Source organism: Muntiacus reevesi, chromosome 1, assembly GCF_963930625.1.
Source record: "Muntiacus reevesi chromosome 1, mMunRee1.1, whole genome shotgun sequence".
Classification (NCBI taxonomy): Eukaryota; Metazoa; Chordata; class Mammalia; order Artiodactyla; family Cervidae; genus Muntiacus; species Muntiacus reevesi.
Window position 1 is genome coordinate 275,502,798 of NC_089249.1, and position 23,834 is coordinate 275,526,631.

General features: G+C 40.3%; 1 protein-coding gene across 1 annotated transcript in view; it reads right to left on the reverse strand.

Annotated features, from left to right (window-relative positions):
• Positions 1–18,597: 18,597 nt before the first annotated feature.
• The window catches only part of ST8SIA4 (ST8 alpha-N-acetyl-neuraminide alpha-2,8-sialyltransferase 4), a 98,910-nt gene continuing 93,673 nt past the window's right edge, over positions 18,598–23,834 (reverse strand). Inside the window, exon 5 of the mRNA XM_065919783.1 lies at positions 18,598–23,046. Within this exon, the coding sequence (XP_065775855.1) occupies positions 22,764–23,046 (283 nt within the window). The 3' untranslated portion in view covers positions 18,598–22,763. The remainder of the gene's footprint in view (positions 23,047–23,834) is intronic.

Sequence of the window (23,834 nt, forward strand, 5' to 3'; positions counted from 1 at the left end):
CCATCACGTGTCACAAACCATGACATGGGGATTATCCATCACTCAGCCCAATCATGACAGTCCAATCATCACTATTGGTTTATTTAAACCTACCAGTGTCTTTCTAAATATTACCATATAGCGTCCTGACTGTTTTATGCACATAAGCATTTATTTTTTCTACTCTTATTTTTAACTGCAACTAGAATCAACATTCATTTTTTTCAAGTAGCTAAGATTTTATCCATTTCTTAAAATCCAAGTTTACAGTTCATTCCTTCTTCATCTCTTCCCTGATTTCCACTAGCTTTCAAGTTTTATTTGCTTTTAAAGTAGCAACGTAATGGCAAGCTATGGGCTTTGGTTATACCTATTTTTCAGATGTGCAATCTAAGGCTTAAAAAGAAAAATGATATGCCCAAAGTCACAGAACCTGTCAGTAATGGAGGAGGGCTTTAAAATCAGATGTATGTCACATAAAATTCATCCTTGTTGAAATATCACCACCCTCAATGTTGTCTTTCTCTAATACACTTGTGTTATTAAGATGAAAGTTACCTTGAGCTTCCATTCTTTCGTATTCCCACCTAGAACCTCCTAGAGAGAGGAACTGCTGCTTCATTCACTCACTTAATAAATGCTTTCATCTATGATACACCTGGTGCCACATGAGGATTTAGGAATATTGTAATGACATGTCATATTTTAAAAATATGTTTCCCACACAGCATATACTGTTTCAATGATCTTAATAATTATTAACAAACTATGAATATGCTCTATTTTTGTTTTAACATTATTAGTAATTTTCAGCAGATACAGGACTCTGTGAGTCTAATTATTGGAATCCTGAAAAAGTAAATTATAGTTGCCTATGATGTAATTCAGATGACTTTCTTTCAAAGAAATATATCTATAAAATACCCAGAGGTTCAGCCAACTTTTATACACCCTTTGAAAGATTATATAAAATTCAAAGTAGGAATTTACAAGCTGAGCTCAGAAGTGATTAAGTAAACAAATATGGATGTTTATGGCATAACAGACATAGTTTTCATATGATTAATAGTAGGTAGGCAGTGGAGTCAGTGGCTCAAATGTTCAATAAAAACCATAACTGTTAAATTTTGGGAAGATATGAGGGTATGATATGGTCTGCTGGATATGTTGAATGACCTAAATTCCGCCTCCTTAACCCCTGGCCCCTAGGACAGAACAAATGGGTACTAGGCTCAAATGGGGGTGGGGATAAATTAGTTCCGAGACGTTGGTATATCTGGAGCTGTGAATCTGTCTGGGAAGTTCAGCATATCCTCGATGGCCAAACAATCCATGCTTCAAGAGTTCAGTTCAGTTCAGTCGCTCAGTCCTGTCTGACTCTTTGCGACCCCATGAACCGCAGCATGCCAGGCCTCCCTGTCCATCACCAACTTCCGGAGTTTACTCAAACTCATGTCCATTGAGTCAGTGATGCCATCTAACCATCTCATCCTCTATCGTCCTCTTCTCCTTCCTTCAAGCTTCAAGAGTAGCTACTATGTTGAAAATAGGGCCAGTATGTCCGGAGCCATAAGAACGCCCTCTTCTCAGTTTGTATTTACTGGCCAGCCTATCCAGGGTAACTTTGAGGCTATCCATACTTTAATGATATTGATATCATTATCCTAACAACAAATATTTATTTAGTTGGAATCCAGGGCTTCGTGACAATTAATTTTAGCCATAATTCATATTGCATTTAGTCTTTTAAAATGTTAGAAGCACATTAATATTTAAATGCTGTCAGGCTTGTTTTTTTTTTTTTAGTGTCAGTCCAGGAAATGGCTGGCCTATTGTGTTGTGCTTGGTCGCGTCCGACTCTTTGCGACCCCATGCACTGTAGCCCCCAGCCTCCTGTGTCCATGGATTCTCCAGAGGAGAATACTGGAGCGGGTTGCCATGTCCTCTTCCAGGGGAACTTACCAACCCAGGGACTGAACCCAAGTCTCTGGCATTGGCAGGCAGATTCTTTACCAGCGAGCTATTATTTTTTCAGACCTGACTCTGCACAGCAGAAGGCCTTCTGCAAGCAGTCTGTCCCTAAAGAGTCATTAAGCATTGGGATCAGAGACACTTCACCTACTGACGGTCGGTTTCTGCCCTGAATAACCTGTTCTCAGACTCTCAGGTGCCCTGAAGTATAACTTTGAAATGGTAGGTGACATTCTGCGGCTTATTGTGTTCGCTCACAATGCAGCCCTTGATCATGTTGTCACTTCCCATGAAGAGACCACGCTGGAGAGTAAGTTGACTTTTGCTGTCTCTCCCTGGGAGAGTCAGGTCTTGAATTTTCTAACTTGATTGAACAATATTTCACCTGCCTGCAAAGCGACCATATGCTCACACTTTCCAATTGCCTTTAGACTTGCTAAATGCATTTATAGACAGAGAACAGTCACGAGGAAAAAGGTGGTGGATGAAATGAAGTCTTTTTCCCACTGCCCCTTTTATTATTGTGTTATAAAAACTCAGGCTCAAAACAGATTGAGGCAGATTTATCTTTTAATGAAAATCACCAGGAGGTTTGAAGTCAAATATTCTTATCTTTCTCTGCTGTCTCCAGTGCAGAAGAGAGAGCTGACCGTGTCACAGGGCTGACTGAGCCTTACGGTCCTAGAGGGAGCCACAGTGATGTTGCGGACTGACTTCCTTTGGAAAGGACTTTTAAAAGAGACAAAGAAGTCAGCATGCCTCCTTTAGGCTCCATTGTCCAAGGTGGTGCAAGTCAGCCTTTTCAGAGAGCAAAGGGCGGAAGAGTTCAAGGGCACTGTGTGTAGCAGAAAGCAGCAGGCTCTCAGAACGTTGTCAGGAAGCTGGCCTCGGCTGACTCGGGAGGCCTTCTGCAACCCTCACAGGCTTCAGAGCTCACCTGAGCTGCAGGTGGGAGGTTGGCAGGTCTCAACCTCTGGGCCCTTTCCTGGATTCCCCCTGCTGGGTCTGCACAGAATAAGTCTGGAGTCACTCCCTACCAGGCTCCTCCCATCGGCCATGCACCCGCCTCTTCCGCCGTCACTGTGGCCTCCCCACACTGTAAATAGACTCTCAGAAAGCTGTTTGGTGTGAGAGGGATTTTACAATTCTTTCTTGTCTTGGCTTTTCTTCTTACATAAAAATGTTAATTGCTCTGTTGGATCTGACCCTTGGTGACCCCATGGACTGTAGCCCATCAGGCTCCTCTGTCCATGGGATTCTCCAGGCAAGAATACTGCAGTGGGTTGCCATGACCTTCTCCAGGGGGTCTTCCAGACCCAGGGATCGAACCTGGGTCTCCATGCATTGCAGGCAGATTCTTTACCCTCTGAGCCACCAGGGGAACTTCTATATAAACTAGTGGAGAAATAACTTGGACTTCTTTTGCTTTCAGTTACTTCTTGAGTTTCAAACTTCATAATGGAAGAGACAGAGTGTTGGCATTGGGAAGCAGGAAGTAGAGGTAAGGAGAAAAATTAAGGAAATGGCATTGAAAAAGATTGTTATCAGTCCGCATTTCAACGGATGTATGTGAAAAGAGCACATGGGAAATACAGTAATGAGAATTTAATGTCATGATGATTGTAATTTTATGCCTAAGTACACTTAACATGACAAAGAATTCTCTTAATCTTAATTAGGAGTAGGTGGGGGCATCTTCATTTTTTTTCCCACTAACTGCTTAGCTCTTGGAACTAATTGCCTTCCAAGAGAAAGAGATAATAGAAAAACACGATTGCATCCTACATTCCGGAGAACATAAGGAGCATGTTGGGCTGTACTCTAAAGGCCCTTAAACTCTCTGCCTGCCCAGCTTCAAGACCCAAGAAACGGCCTTGAGTCAGTGACAGAGACATCAGTGGTTTAATGGATGGGTCAGTTTACAAGTCTGAAGAAAGTTCCTGGAGCAGCCCTCCACCTTGCGCGGCAGACAGCGGCCAAGACACGGAGGCAGACTTTGCTCCTGGAGGCCGGGGAGATGGCCACTTACCTGGGCAGTTGACATCAACTGGGCTCATCAGGTTGCCAGGGAAACCAACAGACGGGCGGGGGCGCCCCTCGCAGCCCCTTTGGTGAGAACAGTCACCAGCTGGGCCTGCGGCAAGTGTTGGGGGGAGGTCAGTGAGGTGAGTAGGGGGTAGGTGAAACATGTGCTGGTCAAGCGGGGGACACGCAGACACAAGAGGACAGCCGTCTTGACTGTCCTGGCCAGACACAGCATCACACTGATTTCTTGACCCTTTGAACTGGAGCAGCATCTCAATCTAGCTGGTAGTAATTAAAATGCCATACATCTAGCTATCTGACGGGCAGCTTTTACATTTGATGTACATTACTGTACAACCACTTCCTATGAATGAATTCCACGTGCAAATGGCAAAGCGAGCTTGAAAAACTGATTTGGGTAAGTTCTTCTGAATCTATTACCCCGAATGAAAGCCTCAATGACATTGTCTGCAGCTTAGTATTTTAATTATTTTTGTAAATTGGAAAGACAATCTTTCCTGAAACTAAGTATTGTCTGCTTCTCAGACTGGAAGAAAGAGTGCTGCATTTCTACATGGATGAACACCTGTGCCCGCAGTGATGGTTTTGGCTGTGTTTCTTTTCTAGTCTTAGTTTTGTTATTCTCGATTTTATTTTTCACTATGAAAAGAACTTCATATGTTTTCAACTAATAGAGATAAAAGTAAACTTTTTCAACCGGATCCAATTATGAACATAATTTTTATGGCACAATTGAATTTAACTTACAGTGTGTCTTAGAAAAATAAAATACAAAGAGGAATTTTTTTTTTTAGAAAGCTCCTTTCTTTCTATGTTCTCTCCTTTAGTAGAAGGTCTATTTTCAAAAGTTAGAAGCGCCTCCTATGCCTCAGATATTCCTAAAGGAGCACATCTGACATTATGAATAAAGAAAAACAGGCAATGCTAAAGGTAAACAAATTTCATTTTGTCTTATTTGCTCGGTGAATTTCTCTAAGATCAGAAAGTCTGTGTTTACTGTTTGTTGCTGTTTCGTTTTAAAAGGTCATTCATCATAGGCTAAATTGACTTCTAACACCATGAAACTGTTATGAATACCTGCCACGGAAAAGGTATTTTATAACCCTTTATTATGAGATGGTTAGATGGCATCACCAACTCAATGGACATGGGTTTGGGTAAGCTCCGGGAGTTGGTGATGGACAGGGAGGCCTGGCGTACTGCGGTTCATGGGGTCACAAAGAGTCGGACATGACTGAACGAACTGAATTGAACATGCAGATGACACCACCCTTGTGGCAGAAAGCTAAGAAGAACTAAAGAGTCTCTTGATGAAAGTGAAAGAGGAGAGTGAAAAAGTTGGCTGAAGGCTCAACATTCAGAAAACTAAGATCATGGCATCCGGACCCATTACTCCATGGCAAATAGATGGGGAAACAGTGACAGACTTTATTTTTTTGGGGCTCCAAAATTACTGCAGATGGTGACTGCAGCCCTAAAATTAAAAGATGCTTGCTCTTTGGAAGAAAAACTATCACCAACGTAGATAGCATATTGAAAAACAGAGACGTTACTTTGCCAACAAAGGTCCGTCTAGTCAAGGCTATGGTTTTTCCAGTAGTCATGTATGGATGTGAGAGTTGGACTATAAAGAAAGCTGAGTGCAGAAGAATTGATGCTTTTGAACTGTGGTGTTGGAGAAGGCTCTTGAGTGTCCCTTGGACTGCAAGGAGATCCAACCAGTCCATCCTAAAGGAGACCGGATCTGGGTGTTCATTGGAGGGACTGATGCTGAAGCTGAAACTCCAATACTTTGGCCACCTCTTGCGAAAAGCTGTCTCATTGAAAAAGACCCTGATGCTGAGAAAGATTAAAGGCAGGAAGAGAAGGTGATGACAGAGGATGATATGGCTGGATGGCATCACCAACTTGATGGACATGAGTTTGGGTAAGCTCCGGGAGTTGGTGATGGACAGGGAGGCCTGGCGTGCTGCAGTCCATGGGGTCACAAAGAGTCGGACACGACTGAGCTACTGAACTTTCTTAACTGAAAAGGGTGAACAAGTGAATGAAGCCTTCCTTGAATTTACTGTATAATTTTGATATCAGAAATTATTAAAATCTGAAGGATGAGCACCACATAAAATTTATAGCTTGAGGTACTTTTAAAAATCAATACTCAGTGCTACACTGACTTTCAATGGAAACAATTATAAGTTTTATTCTTAAATAGCAGGTTTATGGAATTAGACCTAGGATGTTTTCCTGCTTTAATCTTTTTAGCAATCAGAATTGCCAGCCTGAATATGGTAACCTTCAAGGCAACCATGAATCTTCAAATATTTTTAAAACGTTTCTTTTTCTCAAAAGTTAGTTTCGAGCACTTACTATGTGCCAGTGTGGTCCGGCCTAAGTCGTGTCTGACTCTTGCGACCCCATGGGTTGTAGCCCGCCAGTCCCCTCTGTCCAAGGGTTTTTCCAGGCAAGAATACTGGAGTGGGCTGCCATGTCTTCCTCCAGGGGATCTCCCTGACCCAGGGATCAAACCGTGTCTCCTGTGTCTCCTGCATTGGCAGGCGGATTCTTGACCACTAGTCCATCTGGGAAGCCCTAAAGGCAATGAATTGAGAAGGGAGTCACAGAAGCACGATGTAAGTCTCAAAGGTAGCATTCTAGTAAAGGGAAGTAGGTGATAAGTAGAAAGTAACATGTAGGTATCAGATAGCCATGAGTGGTGGGGAAAAACCCAAAGAGGAAAGGGAGATGGATATGAGTTAACATATTGTAATTAGGAAATGCCCATTGAGACTGTGGCATTTGGGAAAAGAGCCGAAGATAAAGAGGAAATGGGCCGAGGAGAAATCCAGGGGGCGCGGGAACCCGAGCGAGAAGGTACGGTAAGGAGTACAAAGGCTCTGAGGCAGAAGCGTGCAGAGATGTTAGCAGGCCAGTGTGACTGCGTGGAGTGAGGGAGCGGGCAGTACGAGAGGCTGGGCTTCGCAGGCGGCCCGGTGGTAAAGCATCTGCCTGCCAGTGCAGGAGACCCGGGTTCGATCCCTGGGTCGGGAGGATCCCCTGGAGAAGGAAATGGCGACCCAGTCCAGTATTCCGGTCTGGAGAAGTCCATAGACTGTATAGTCCATGGGGTCGGACACGACTGAATGCCTCCCTTTCACTGGGACTAAACCCAGATGACCTGCGTGCATTTCTCATACTGATGATCATCCTGCAAACCCCAAGAAAGGCTCCTTGGTGCAGGAGGTGGGGTAAAGAGGCGGTCAGGAGCCTGTTTCCATGTGTCCAGGCCTTCTTGCCAGTGCCAGAATCAGAGTTGATCACCACCTGCTATCTGACTTTTCAGGAAAGTCTGGAGACCAAGGGGAAGGAGTGCATGCTCGGCAGTGGAGGCGCAGAACAGGGAGACTGGTGTCCCCTCCCACTGGGCCCTGGAGCCTGGACTTCAGAAAAAGGCACTGCCAGGGCCCCTGTGTCCCAACACATTTACAGAGTCAATGTGCACAAGCAGTTTCTGCCTCAAAGGGGTCCACAAACCCTGCCCTTCACATGAAATGATTTGCATTCTGGGTCATCTGCAGATGGTTTCTAGTATTTTTCTTATTCAAAATGGAAAATAAAAGAGTTTAGGTTTAAACACATGGTGAAACCATTTTTGGTCAGAGTGCTCAAGGCCTGAGTATTGTGGCCAATGTCCAATTAGTCAGTGTGAAGAACTAGCCTCATAGGAACACAATTTTTTTTTAAAAGCATTTGATAATGGATTGAAAAAGTATCAACTCAGCTCCGAGACTTATTTTACTTTCTTACAATTGTTTTACTACATAGTAGTGTTTCTATTTTTTATTCTATATAGAAGGACACTATACATTTTTAGGGCTAAATTCTCTGACGAATGTGCTTCTTGCCTGACTAGATCTAACTTACGTTCCTCTTTAAAGCTGCAAAAATTTTGTGGATAACCCAGTGATATTAATACATAATGCTTCACAAGAAGAAATTTTGAGATCTTGAGCTGATCAAATTTTGAGTTGCAGCAGTTGGTGGAATGAGAACAAGATAATGCTGCAAGAAAGAAATAGTTAAGCAACTTCTATTGAGAATACAAAGGTGACAGAAAGGATGTGATCAACACTAATCGATGGTTAACAGTGAATTCATTTTCACTTATTCATTTCACTTATTAGTTTACTTACTATTTACTAAATATCAAACACTACAGTGAGAAAATGATCTCAAACTTCAAGCATTTCCATCATTAATTATCATCTTTGTGTAGACTCAAACACCTCCTCAATTGTAAAACTATAATTTTAGGTGAAATGAAAGCAAAACAATAGAAATCTCATGATTAATCTATAAACACTACCAATGCTAAAAAACACTGGCTTTGGAGATGTTAGAATATTAAAATATGCATGCCTTGGAATCAAGGAAACATGTAATTAAGTAATTCATCTGACTAAAAGTACCACAGATCTATGTGCTAGATACTTTGAGAGTCCTGAGAGGAACTCCAGTCATAACACACAGAACTGATGCGAAACAATCTCTGTCCCCAAGCTGTCACCGTTTTTTGCAAATTCAAAAAGTAACAATAAAGTTTGGACAGTGCTTTTATATGGGAAATACAGTTTGATGCTTGAGCTGAGGCTCAAATAATATACAGATTCTATTCACATAAAATGTGGTGGGTGCTAGGAAGGAGGTTCTGGCTAAACAGAATAGATAGACCAGAGGATATAGGGGGAAAAAAAAAAGGATGGTGCTGAAAAAAATGTAGTATTACTAGAACACGCTGTTTATCCCATGAAATTTAAGTGTCAAGAATGCAACTAAAGAGACCAAAAGATACAAGTTCTTAAAGGGTTGATAAGGAAGGAGTAATGGAAAGTCACAGTTAGACCTATAGTAGCTATTGTTTCATACAGTCAGGATCCTAGTCACCCTGAGTTCATCTTCTACTTGAGATACCCTTTTTCCTTTGGAGTGAATGGAATTAAATGTTTGTGGTAAAGGAAATGTTTACATGGAGGATCAACCTGCAATTAACAGAAACTTTTGACTTGAGGCTTACAGATGGGCATGTGGAGTACACCTTAACACATGCAGAGAAATTTCATGCTTGCATTTGGAAACCTGGAGGCAGGATGTCAGCTGAAAATTATTCGAGTATTCCAACAGACAGGCTACTTGAAATTTATGTTCACAGAACAGCATACTAAATAGTAGTAAAAATAACTCACATAGTGCCTACATTTATCAACATAAACATAGACCATGCCCATATCATGCTTAAAGAAAAATCCATCGGTAGAATGATCAAGTATGATTCCACTTTTACTGAGATTAAAAGCATGCATAATAAACGGTATATTATTTAATAATATAAGCATGTAGTAAAATTATCTTAAAAATCAAGGGTTCCTATATTCTATTTTGTTGTGAACATGTGTTAATATATATGTTAAGGTTTCTAGTAACAAATAAGATGATTATGAGAAACTAGTTCCTTTGCAACATTTGTAATACCCAGAGCCCTCAGGGCACAGTACCTCACTCGTTCTTCTCACCAGTAAAATTATTTTCTATTAACTATCACATCTTAGCATATCTAGGTGTCAGACTCATAAGGGTGTGATTGTTTTCTCTGGTTTACGGATAGCTTGAAAAGTAATTTCATGGCAAATAAGCACAAGAGCCAGGCCAGGCTAGGTCTTTTGTCTACAGCCCTGGAGTCCTTCTTGCATAGACACAACACAACAATTATTGACTGTGAAAGTCGCCCACAATTTATCAAAGAAGAACTGTGTGGAGCTCTGCTCTCCAAGTCAATAGTCAGGAGCTCTGTGTTGCTATTGAACACTGTAAAGTGGTTCAGGAAAAATCTTTGAGCTCAATATCTTGGGAGGAGTCAACCTATGTGTCCCTGATATTTTTGCCACCTCAGTTCAGTTCAGTCGCTCAGTCGTGTCCGACTCTTTGTGACTCCATGAACCGCAGCACGCCAGGCCTCCCTGTCCATCACCAACTCCTGGAGCTTACCCAAACCCATGTCCATTGAGTCGGTGATGCCATCCAGTCATTTCATCCTTTGTCGTCCCCTTCTCCTCCTGCCCTCAATCTCTCCCAGCATCAGAGTCTTTTCAAATGAGTCGGCTGTTCACATCAGGTGGGCAAAGTATTGGTTTCAGCTTCAATATCAGTCCAATGAACACCTAGGACTGATCTCCTTTAGGATGGACATCTTAGATCTCCTTGCAGTCCAAGGGACTCTCAAGTCTTCTCCAACACCACAGTTCAAAAGCATCAATCTCTGGTGCTCAGCTTTCTTTATAGTCCAACTCTCACATCCATACATGAGTACTGGAAAAACCATAGCCTTGACTAGATGAACCTTTGTTGACAAAGTAATGTCTCTGCTTTTTAATATGCTGTCTAGGTTGGTCATAAGTTTCCTTCCAAGGAGTAAGCGTCCTTTAATTTCATGGCTGCAATCACCATCTGCAGTGATTTTGGAGCCCAGAAAAATAAAGTCAGCCACTGTTACCACTGTTTCCCCATCTGTTTGCCATGAAGTGATGGGACCGGATTCCATGATCTTAGTTTTCTGAATGTTGAGCTTTAAGCCAACTTTTCACTCTCCTCTTTTACTTTCATCAAGAGGCTCTTTAGTTCCTCTTCACTCTCTGCCATAAGGGTGGTGTTGTCTGCATATCTGAGGTTATTGATATTTCTCCATGCAATCTTGATTCCAGCTTGTGCTTCATCCAGCCCATCATTTCTCATGATGTACTTTGCATATAAGTTAAATAAGCAGGGTGACAATATACAGCCTTGATGGACTCCTTTGCCTATTTGGAACCAGTCTGTTGTTCCATGTCCAGTTCTAACTGTTGCTTCCTGACCTGCATATAGGTTTCTCAAGAGGCAGGTCAGGTGGTCTGGTATTCCCATCTCTTTCAGAATTTTCCATAGTTTATTGTGATCCATACAGTCAAAGGCTTTGTCATAGTCAATAAAGCAGAAATGGATGTTTTGCCACCTAAGGACCTGATTTTGATAAAACAAGTCTTCTTGGTGAAGAGTTCTACCTTCTTTGAAGCTGGGTTCTTCAGATGGCTAAGTTTGGGGCTAGGTCTTCAACTTTCTCTGACTTCAAAAGAATTCATCTGTCTAAGCTCCCAGGGAGTCCTTTTCTTTATCATTCATAATGCTTTTCAACTGCCTGTCAATTAGACATTCAATCCCACTGTCATCTAAATGACCATTTCCCCTGTACCTCTTACTGGAGTTAGTATGTTATCTGAATTCTCCAGGTGGCAGAGAGTTCCACATCAGCTACTTCATAGTCTTAAAAAATGCATATTTATTTATTTAGCTGTGCTGGGCCTTAGTGGTGGCATGTGGGACCTTTAGTTGCAGCATGTGGGATCAAGTTTTCTGACCAGGAATTGCACCCAGGCCCCCTACATTGGGGAGGAGCTATCTTCTTCACCACTGGACCACCAGTGAAGACCCCAAGTGCTTCTTTTTTAAAATTTTTATTTATTTTTATTTTTTGGTCATGCCATGAGACATACAGGATTTTAGTTCTCCAATCAGGGATCAAACCAACACCCCCTAAAGTGGGAGGGCAGAGTCATAACCACTGGGCCACCAGGGAAGTTCCATATCAATGACTTCTGATGAACTGTTTTTAATCCCTTAGGTCACATCTATGGCCTCCTAGGGAGTTCCCTATGACCAAGTGACAAAGGGAAAATTCTGGTCTGGTTCTCAGATGGGCCAGCCTACCAGTCTGATGGAAGCTGCAGATACCTGCTGTGCTTCCACTCAGCCTAGCTACAGTTCTACAGGCCAGTTGTGAGAAAAGACCCTCCCAGTGGGCAGAGTTGGGGGTAGTATCACTGGTCATTCATTCTGCCGAATTGGGACCTAGACAGACAAAGATTGGAAGACAGGAGGAAGGAAGATTGGAGTATTATATGCTGAAGGATTTGGGATAAGGTACAAGGCTTGTGGATTATTGTATGTCTCACAGTAATGTCTGACAGACATTAAGCCTCTTTGACAGCAGAGAATTTCAGCCGGAAGGTGGACAAGATGGCCCGCAGGTCAGCTTATTTCTCAGCCAGCACAATGTTTGTATAATGGGCTGATGGATAGACTGTCCATTAGCGCTGAGAGGGAGCTATGTGTGAACCCAACGATGGGGGCTCCCTCTCACTCTGGCTGTTAGCTATTGTGACCACACCGAATGGATAAACTGTCAATGGCAGCAACCAGAGCCCTTGGTGTGAACAATCTGGCCCTCAATTTGAACAATTTGAAATTAGACCTTTTCAACCTCGGAGGAGGCAGCGATTTAATCTTACTAGCATTGACACAATTTTGGATATGGATTTGCTTTCCCACACACAGTACTGGGCCAGCCTTACCATCTAGGCTCTTACAAAATGCCGAATTCATCAGGATGAGATCATACAAACTTCCTCCTGTGCATAAGACAACTTTATGGCAAGTCTACTTGTCTCATCATACACCTTATCACCACAAAGTGTCAAACTAATAGGGTGAGGGGACTACCTCGTAACTGTTAAGTGAAATGAACGCTCAGAGCCTCAATACCTTGCAGGTTTTGTCTGCTGTCCTTAAGGTGTGCCTTATGTGTTAAACTAATGGCCGATATTCAGTGCAGGGTCCCTCATATCTATAACATCAGTTCCATAAGCAATATAAAGGTACCACTGGCTCTCTCCCCATTACCCTTGTCAATCCACTTTGAAAACTGTGTTTCATGTACTCACAATTTAGGCTCTTTTATAAATTTTGATTTTTATTGGGGAAATGTTTCTTCCGGGGAACACAGTAAAGACCTCAATGTACCGGAAGCTAAAATTAACACCTCATGGAATTTGGGCTGCTCATGCCAATGAGCCAGAGGTGCTGATGCTGGCAGGGTATTGACACTGATCATGACAAAGAGTCGGCATGCATGCTGTTTGTTGGGGAAGGAGGAGGGCTTGTCTGGGACCAGGAAGATTCACTGGGCATGTCATGGTGTTTCAGGGCCCAGAAATAAACCTGAGTGGATAATTGCAGCCATTTAGGTCCACCACACACTGTCGGACACGACTGAAGTGACTTAGCACAGAATACAGGTCTGCCACAGCCAAGTCAGCCAAGTGTCGGACTCCTTGAAGGTTGGGTCACCCCTTTGGGCAAGAAACCCACACGAGCTGCATGAAGAGCTCTAAGAAAGGAGATGATGAATACCAGTTATGACTTGGAACTGTTTACACATGATAGAACTATAGCTGCAAAACATCTCCCCACATAAACTCTTCTGTAAAGCTTACAGCCAGCCAGCAGTTTGGAGAACTGCATGCCGCTTGGGTGCTTTTCTAGCATATGTTTCACCTGTGGGAGCTAGCTGAGAATTCATGTGTGCAACTCAGAAGTTCAGGGAATTTACAACTCAGAAAGGAACTCTCAATGGGAGACAGGATCTGATGGGTAATTGCTGCTTCTTTACATTCCTTGAATCCTGAGATCCTTACCATAAATTTCCCCCGATAGTCCAAGTGGGATTATACACTCAGTATTCACAGAAGTCAATTTGAAAACATATCTTTTATATAGACTTTTTTTTCTCCTTTATTGTTACACTTTCCCCACATCTTAGCGCATTCAATATGCTATGTGAGTGTTTTTCAGTCAGTCATGTCTGACTCTTTCCGATCCCATGGACTGTAGCCCACCAGAATCCATGGGCTTCTCCAGGCAAGAATACTGGAGTAGGTTGCGATTCCCTTCTCCAGGGGGATCTTCCTGACCCAGGGATCGAACCTGAGTCTCTTGCATTGCAGGCAGATTCTTTATCATCTGAGCCACTAGGAAACCAAATATAATAGACTAGGTGGCTGTAATAGGATAGAAACCAAATATAACAAACAACAGGCATTTGTTACTCACAGTTCTGGAGACTGGGAAGACCAGATTCAAACCACTAGCAGACTGGTGTGCGGTGAGGGCCTGCTTCCTGGTTCAAAGACAGCCATCTGTCTCCTTGCTGAGTCCTCACAGGAAGCTGAGGTTAGCGAGCTCCCGGGTGTCCCCTCTACCAGGGCACTAATCTCTTTTATGAGCAACCCACCCTCATGACCTGATTACCTCCCAGAGGTCCTCCGAATACTGTGACACCGGGGATTGAGTTTCAACATAGGGATTTTGGAGGGATACAAATACTGAGTCTATGGTACCCTGGTTCCACACTTTTGCTTCTTGGGAGCATTTGTCCATTTGACTATTTGCACTAAAATGCCTTTGAGCTATGTTTTTAAAAGAACCTAGGCTGAGATGGTACAGCATCTGCCTACAATGCAGGCTTGGGAAGATCCCCTGGAGGAAGAAATGGCACCCCAATCCAGTACTATTGCCTGGACAATCCCATGGACAGAAGAGCGTGGTAGGCTACAGTCCATGGGGTCACAAAGAGTCGGACACGACTAAGCGACTTCACTTTCTTTCTGTCCTGTGAATATGACATACATATGCACATTTTTGTATGAATAGAGTCCTTAATTTTATTTCCTCCACATGTTCGTACATCTTCTGTTTTACAAAGCAACGGAATAGATAAGATCTCTAGGGGTGTGGAGATTAAAGAAGACAAGAAAAATCCTACTGAAACACATTTAAATAAGGACATAAAAAAAGGAGCCCACAGAGAAAGAAGGTGCAGTCATTCCCTGAGAGGTAATACTAGAAGGCTCACATTCCACGTCTTGGAAAGTCTAGGCGCATGGGATTTTGAAATTCTGGCATTATCCCAACATCAATCTTAAAATTCATGATAATTTGGAAACATGTACTGAAGTGAGAGAAATAAATCACTTTAAAAAGTCATTACTTGGAAGTAAGCACAAGATGCTTTCTTTCATGTGCATTCCTTCAAGCTGGAAACAAAGTAAATATTGAAACAGGGACATTTGGAAGTGGAGGCTTCTGTGTGGTGGATGATTTCAAAAGGTCTGTGGTTACTTGGTCTTGGTAGTGAGTGCTCGTTTTAGGGTGAATTTCAGCTTTATTGAAACTTGTAATTCAACAAGGATTCTGGGGAAATATGGTCAGGAGCCTGGGTGGAAACTGTGTTATTTCCATAAGCAGGGACTGTTGACTGTTTTAGTTTCTTAGGGTAATCGTTTCTCATTCTGGCTAGATTACAAACATAAACAAAAAACCCACAGCTAGATTCTGTTCTTTGGGTCATCTGTGTTAGTGGAGTATTGCTTGTCTTGATCTGACTACCTGACTACAAATCATACTCAAAATAGCCTGTGTCCTCTGCCTGGCCCCTGCTGTGTTCCCCTAACTCTCTGGGCACTCTAGGAGTAGAATCCTTGCCACTAAAGGATATGATTATTTATTTTCATGTTTGTTTCTTTCATCTAAATTTTGAAAACCATGAGGAAAGGTATTCCTCATGTTTCATGGAATATGCCAATAGGGAGTATTACTTTATAAATGTTGAATAAATGTAACTATTTTATAAGATATATTCTTTTTAGATAATACGTGCATATTTTATATAATACTTGCAAAGACAGACAGACTTGCAAAAACATGTTAACAGAGTTTATAAACTCACATAAGAAAATATGCCATCAGTGTCTGTAGAATTAAATAGAATTACCCCATAAATGAATGCCTATGTATTGATAAAAAAAAGTGGGACCGAGAAGCACGAATACAGATGATTATTCTGACAACTCACAAGAACACTAACAATTACAACGATGTCCATTGTCCATAGAAAAGTAGAAAATACGCCTACTTTTCTTTTGCTAAGCCTACTTTTGACCTTTGAGAGCTCAGCAAATAGGGTCTTACTAAAAGCCCGTATTTTCAAAAAGAAAAATCTTATTAGGAGAGTCTTCAAAAACATTTCTTCATATATGCACATGGTAAATATCACACATCGGAGCCTGCACCTCCCCTGTGGTTGCTCTGTACCTGAGAGACAAATGATGTATTTGGACCCAAGGACCTCATGCCCGATGGCGGAGATCAGCGCGCATCGAACCCGAAGCGGAACAGCTCTGCTGGAAGTGCGCTTTCCTGGAAACATCTGCTGCCAGCGGAGTGTGTTTACATTTTGGCAGCCCCGGCAGATGGGTTCTTAGACAGCCCACCTGTGTGCGGATGGAGGCTGGAGCGACGGAAGTGGCAGGACAGACTGCAGAGAGACCGCTTTCTGCGACGCACTGAGTGGTACTAGAAAATGCAAATTAGTGCCTCAGAGCAGGCTTTTTTTTTTTTTTTTTCTTCCTGTGCTATTAACGTTTCGAAGCTAACTAATTTGTGTGTTGTCTGGAATGAGTCATAAAGTTTAGGTTTGAGACTGCTCTTAGGAATGTAGTAGGATTACTATTACAGAACAGAGAATAACTGCTAGTAAAAATTAATATAAAGAGAGTAGAGAACAAATATATGCCTAAAATAGTTTCCTGTTTGAAAATATTCTTCCAAACGACTTTACCCTGCAGGAAAAAGAAAAACCACCGGGGAAAGGAAGCATCAGCCTTTCTAACCGAAGCTCTTAACGTTTTCTCTGTACTGTTATTTATATTCATAAGTGTTATCCAAGAAGCTGTTCTGAAGAACACAATTTCATATTTAATAGGATTTTTATACAAATTATGTATGACTTTTAAACAACAGAAATTTCTTCCTTTATTGCAAGATTTGGCCGATCTTTTCCTGTGTTAATAAATTTTCTGAATCTCCAGGGAAGAGACAGGCATACAGAGCTGTCATCCTTTGAGCACATTTTTGTGGTGTGAGTCCTGGACCAGTGTTCGCTTGTGTTTACTTGAGAAATTCCACGTTGGGGGCTGAGCCAGAAGTCAGAAATCTGGAAGCAAAAATATTTTTAACAGTGAGGTACTTATGTTAGCATTTCATAATTTGTTGATTGAGATTTCAGAAATTCAGCACCTACATGACTGAAATCTATCTTTTAGGAACAGACTGAACAATGCTTATATTCTTCTATCTGAGATCTTTTTATTTTTTGCTTTTATGGGCTTGTGCATGATGAAGCCAGTATGTAGGGGAAATCATTAAACTGCTCCTTAATTTGGAGACTAGGTTACTTCCATTTTCAGGAAAAGAAGGAAACTAATAAAAAAAAAATCAATATAAAATGGATGAACCTAGTCATTTGCAGAATTTCAACCTCAAGATATTTATGTAAATATTTAGTGCTAAATTGTTAATGGAGAGGAAACAGTCAGATTCAATCAAAATGTTTGTATAGAAATCTCATAATTAGACTTTAAGTGCAGTGCAATATATTTTGTGATACATAAATTCAGATTCTAACGTAAGAGTAATCCAGCTTCCCTGGAAAAATATAGGAAGCAAGAATTAACAGTATTTATGGAGAACCATACAGGAGGCACTGCCCTGGAAGGTGCAGCTCTGTCACTAGAGGTGATCATTCCTTTTTCACTTAGTAGGCTGCTCCCAAGTCTAAATTGTGACGCTGCCTATATGACTCTGCCTGTAGTTAGTGAAGAGTCGGACATGACTGAGCAACTGAACTGAACTGATAGACTTACCTCAGCTTTTAATCTGTGCTCACTAAATAATGAGTTACTTGCAAACTAAGTTTCCAAGGGAACTTCTTGCCAGTTAAAAAGTACTGGCATCAAAACCTGATGGTTAAGAAAGTGTACACTGAAGTCAGATGGACCACTTGAATTCAAATCCTTGTTTTCTCATTTCTGGGCTTTGTGACCTTTAGCAAATCACATAATCTCACATCTATAAAAATGGGATATTGCAGCTCGCATCTCACGGGCTCATGTTGAGGTCTGATTATATCCCAAGAATAAACAGGGATTGCCCACTGTGTATGGATCTTTGAAAGAAAAAAAATTACGCAAATACAAACAAGATTGATATTCACCAACCCTTGTTCATGGTTCACTGTTGGTCTCTAGCAAATATTTTAAAATTACAGAAGGTAAAAAGTGACCTCATGAAACTAAAGTTAATAATTTCTGGAGAAAATAATGCAGTCTGAAAACAGGTCAGTCAGTTCTAGAAAGCCATGAAAGCTTTAAAAATGCGGTTTTTAGGATCATCCTTTGGAAGATGAGCTGCAAACAAGAGCCAGTGGGTGCAATAGCATTTGCAATCCCAAGTCACAGGGCAGCCGTAAGAATGTGTGAGGACCTGCTGGCTTCTTCAGCCATGAAGCTGGACTGACTCGCTGACAGCAGTCACTGGGAGTACAAATTGGATATAAATGACTGTAGCTTACGTAACACTCCATTCCCTCAGCTACAAACGCAAGGCACCACACACACAAAAACTGTTCAGGATTTCCGGATGTCCATGAGGGTTTTGATATTGTCCATATTGCTCTGAATACACTTTAAAGAAATGACTGGCTAAATTGCAAATTGCTGGCGCTGACGGGGAGGGGAACCAGGAACCCTATGTAAACTTTTTAAAGCTGGTATCACCTTAGGTTGACATGCAAAGTGGAATAGACCTTGTAGATATAAAAGATAAGAGAAAGATGAAAAAAAAAAACAAAACGGGGTTTAATTTATTTTACAGTTTTACAAATGATAAAACAATAACACCCGATTGCTATACATAAACAAAAGGGAAACAGTGTTGAACAGAATGAACTTGACAGAATAAACCTCATCTTTCAATTCCACAAATGATAGAAGAAACAGTAGCAATTATTCTGTGCAGCAGTACTCTCTCTGTAAACTTTTTTTTCCCCCTGCTATATACATTTGAAACTCTTGTGCTTTTGCCTACACAAAGAAACAGTAATTATTAAAAGGTGCTACTTAAATGCGGAGACAATGGTTCTGGAGCCACAATCTGAAAACTGCAATTCAAATACATTGCCAGCTTGAAGACTTTTTTTTTTTTTAATTTTTTTAAAGATTTGGATATACTAGACCCTCATTGTAACTCTAGGTATGAACAACATAGAATTCAGTTACAAAGTAGATCCCTTTAAAGCAGGTTAGCAACTGAAGTTTCAAAAGAACTTCTTTATTCTAAAGAGGTCTTATCTCCAGAGTGCTTCACAGTGCAAACCCTGAAGACATGAGCGTAACACAAATCCAGTGTGTGTATATTACAGACTCTGTGTATACACACAGACACACATATATAGCATTGTATATATGCATCACACGTCTATTTGTACTATGTAGATATATCTATAGCACATATATAATAAAATATCTATTTCTAGGTGGGCTTTATTTGGATTTTCTTTCAACAGATAGGAACGATAACCCTTTCTCACTCAAGTTGTCAAACATTGGTATATTGATCATGTCTGATGGGGAAACTCTCAAACTGGTAGAGGTCACAACTAACTATACATAACTCTTCCTACACCCCTTCCACAATTATAGATACTCCCAACAATAACCACATAAAACAACTCTTTTATGAACCAAATACCACACTGTGTGTATTATGACTAACTGGCTCAATCAGAAATAAATTACTCTGTTCACCCTCTTCCTGCGTAGTAGCTTAATAACTAGATGGTATGTACACTACCTACAGCATTATTTAAATAAATTGCTTCTGTAAGCATATATGTAGAAATTCCCATTAGCAACTGATATACATTTCATTTCATATACAATACATAAACACATTTGAATGCCCAGCACCTTATTTCAGACAGAAAAACTTCCAGTCATTTCATCAGTCCTGTGGGCTCAATCATCAGATCTGCCCAGAAAAATCTGTTACTGATTTATTATTTTTTATTCCAGCAACTTAATATTAAGTATAGAACAGGCTGGGTAATAATGATGAAAATGTTTCCATGGCCTCTTCATGTCAACAGCAAGTAACAACCATGTTCTCGAAGGGACAGGAGTGTTTCACAGTCAGCTGCCTGCGTATTGCCAGGTACAGGTTTAAATCATGAAAAGGAAATAAAATATTAAAGCTGTGAACATAGTCTCAGAAGAAAAAAAAACACTCAAGAATTTCAAGTATGTACTTATAATTTGATTTCATCATGATCGCTTTTGCCCCCTGATTGGCTGGATCTGAATTCTTTTTCTCATTCTTGCCTTCAGTAATCTCCCTGCCCCACCCCTGTAAGAAGGCCACAGTGGATGGTGAAGGGGAGGGGAGATGGAAAGCGCTACGATAGGGAATGGGCTGGTCTTGTACAGGCTGTCTTCTTTGAACACTAAACGCCTTTAATTGAATTCATTCTTGAGTATTGAAAGTTCCCTGAGATGAACAAAAGTAGTCTCAGTCGATACTGAAGCCCTTTTTATATGCTGAGAATTTTCAGAACTGGGCAACGTATTTAGAGAACATAAAGCATAGGGTAAGAAAGCAATGTGAAGCGAAAAAGGCACTACTCAATGCATTTATGAGATAAACATCAACGCATGGACAGTGAATGTCTGGGATGCTTTTGCTGTGGCCTTAAAATTGTCTAAACACAGTTGTTGAAAGCACAGTCAAAATGGCAAGGTACCTTGATGCCACTTTTTACCTTCAATGAGTTCTGAGATGTATCTTATCTAAAAGAATTGACTTGTGACTTCAAAGTTTTTATTGAATTTAAATTAAAGACTACTCAAACAGCTTGTCTGCAAGTCCAAATTAAGTAATCACCTGCGTTTGATGAGTTGGGTATATCAGACTTTTCAAGTTTACATTCAAAACATGGACTTAATCCTTTAAAAACTTCCAATAATAAGAGGTTCAGTGATAAATTTCATTATATTCTATCAATTTTTAGCTATGTATCTCCTTTGTGGATTCTATTTTGTTTTATTAGAGACACATAAATTCTCAGAAAATATAATCTTCTCTATCCCAAGGTTCTATCATATTTTTAAAAAGAATACCACATATTATTAATATATTGAGAACTGTATTACTATGAATATCCTTTTTTTGATAACATATATGTATATGTATATTCTTTAGGCTATTTATTCTTTTTCAGGCCTTCTTCTCCAAGAAACAAAATATATATATCCCTCATACTATTTCTTCTTTTCACAGATTGCCTTCCCTAAGAAACAAGAAGTAATCTATTTTGTTTTAGGGCAAGAGTAGAAGTGGGAACGTAGCACTTCTGCTTTCTAAAGAAACAATTTACCATCAGAATTACCTACCAGTGTAGTAATTACCAGAAATTGGCCTGTTGGTCAATTCTGTTATATGTTAAAATTTTCAAAAATCACTTTATTAATAATTTCATGTGCTTCTCTGAAAACACATTAATGTGATGATGTGAATAAATTTAACTATAGAAAAAATATTGGTCAATTTAATTAATCTGAAGTTCAAAATACTGACATACAGTCTCACTGTTAAACCTCTTAAAATTATCTCTGTGATGAAAACAGCACTCTATTAATCATTTCTGTATGAAGAAATTTTAACAATCATCTACAGAGCAAGTCAGTCTTTCCATCTGAATTAACAAGTGGGATATCAAAGAACTGGAAGTCACATTTCAGACCTACCAGTCAAACATTTACTCTAATGGGCAAAATGCTTCCACAAAATCATTATGAAATGTAAAAGCCGTGGAATCTCCTTTCAAACAAAAATGAAGTTTGAGTTTGGAAAATTTAAAATACCTAGAGACAATTTTTACATTAGTAGCATCCTGATATACTAATATGTTATTTTCATGAAAGGAGACTTGTTTCTCGTGTAGACACATCAGTATAATCTTTGGTACCAAAAGTAATTTTTTTTTTCCTGCTAATTTTACCATCTCAGATGACACAGAATTTGTCTTTCCTTTAGAATGGCTCAAGATTGCTGAGTGATACAGTTTAGCTGGTACCTTCTACACCATTCCTGGAGAATGAAATAGCAACCCACTCCGGTACCCTTGCCTGGAAAATCCCATGGATGAAGAAGCCTGGTAGGCTACAGTCCATGGGGTCGCAAAGAGTCGGACACGACTGAGCGACTTCACTTTCACTTTTTCTACACCATTGGAAAAAAAACTGGGAGGTTTACGGTTGTGCAAAACAAAACTTTTTTTACAAAGTTATTGTGTGATACCTGTTTAAAAATATAAGAACTTTAAAAACGATCACTTAAAGGTTACTTATCTCATTCATATTTATCTCAGAAAGGATTTCAAAGCACCCCGAATACCCAAACAAAAACAGACTCCAGAAGGCAAACAAGAACAGAAACAAAACATGAAGTTCATCATGATCAGACTCAGAGTCCTGACTGAAGGCGTTTCCTTGAGTTGTCTGACCTCACGGATTTCCCTGCTCAAACTGTTTCCATCGTGGTTTCTGCTGACAGGACAGTTCGGTTTCCCCAAGGGCTGAGTGGTGTTCCCGGCTTCCTCTTCTCATGCTTGGCGTTGCAGTGCCAGCCCGACAGTGATGAACGTTTTTGCTTCGTTAACTCGTGACGAGTGCATTGTTGGATCTTGTAAACACTACTGGTTATACATTCAAACTGTGTTCTGAGTGGAAGTGGCACTTACTAAGGACCCTTGAAGTCAAAATACTTAATTTTTAGAGCACTTTGCAGGTATGTCGTCAGCTGGTAGTGGATTTCTCATGAATGTCCTTTGATCACCTTTCAGGTAAGTGGTGGATGCTGCAACCCAGTCTTGTGTTGGATCCTGTTTTTCAAATCTTAGGAAGCATCTTCAGAAAAGAAGTGCATACTCAGTCTGTCTGTCTGTTTCAGGTGCTTTATTGCTTTATGCACTTTCCTGTCGTCAGTTTCAGAGCTCCTCTGTTATGTAGCACATTTAACGTTTTGAATTCTAACGGCATTCTATGAGGACTTGCATTGGAAAAGTACCTATATTTTAAGTCATCATAGTAATGATATTTGACAGCTTTCCCATTCAAATCCTTAGGGAATGGCCAGAATCCATACAGGTGAATTTCATCGCAGAATCTCGTGGCAAGTGTGTACATGAGCAGACCTGTGCTGGGCCTTTTGATGGGGACTTTGTTTGTCAGCCAGTAACTGGGAAGGAAAAACACACACAGAAGAAGTTAGAGAAGCATTCCATATAACCTATAGCAAGCATACTACGTATAAAGCAAATGAAATGTGAAAAGTAACTGTATAAGTGACATTAAAAAATTGCTGAAGAAGTAATATATTTCTCATGCATTTAGAAAATTGGATGCATTTACTTTATCTTTCTTATCCTTTATTTTCTTGCTTATTTTGAGCTCACATGAATAGCCAAGGGGCCTGGAATGTGAGTAAATATTACTGGGGAATCTTGTATTAAAAAGAACTAGAAGAAAAAAAAAAAAGAACTAGAAGAAAACATTTATAGAACCTGCAGAGTAGAATCTTCTCAGAAAGGGTTAAACATGACTGCAAAAGCCATAGCAATTGGGCAGTGATTAAGCAATTTTTTCAGAAAAAGAGGATTTGAAACTATGCCTACAGGTTTTCAAAATCTTTCATATTTCAATTAAAAATCCAAACATAAATGCTTTGCCTATAATATACTGACTTATTCAACTCCAATTTCTAAGTCACATTTTACTAAAGCTAATTAAGAATACTGCCTCAACCCACAGAAGAACGACAACATAGCACAAGTAACAAATATTTGTAAAGCGTTCACTGCTTATGCTGTTTAAAATTTGATTAGATAGAAAAATATTTTTCAATGCTGGTAAGTATTTTATACTATTCTTTTAAAAAGGCAATAAAATACTCCATAATGTTTGATCCATTTTTGTTGCCAAGCTTTGTTCACCTGAAAAGCATGCACACTCACAAGTTAATCATCA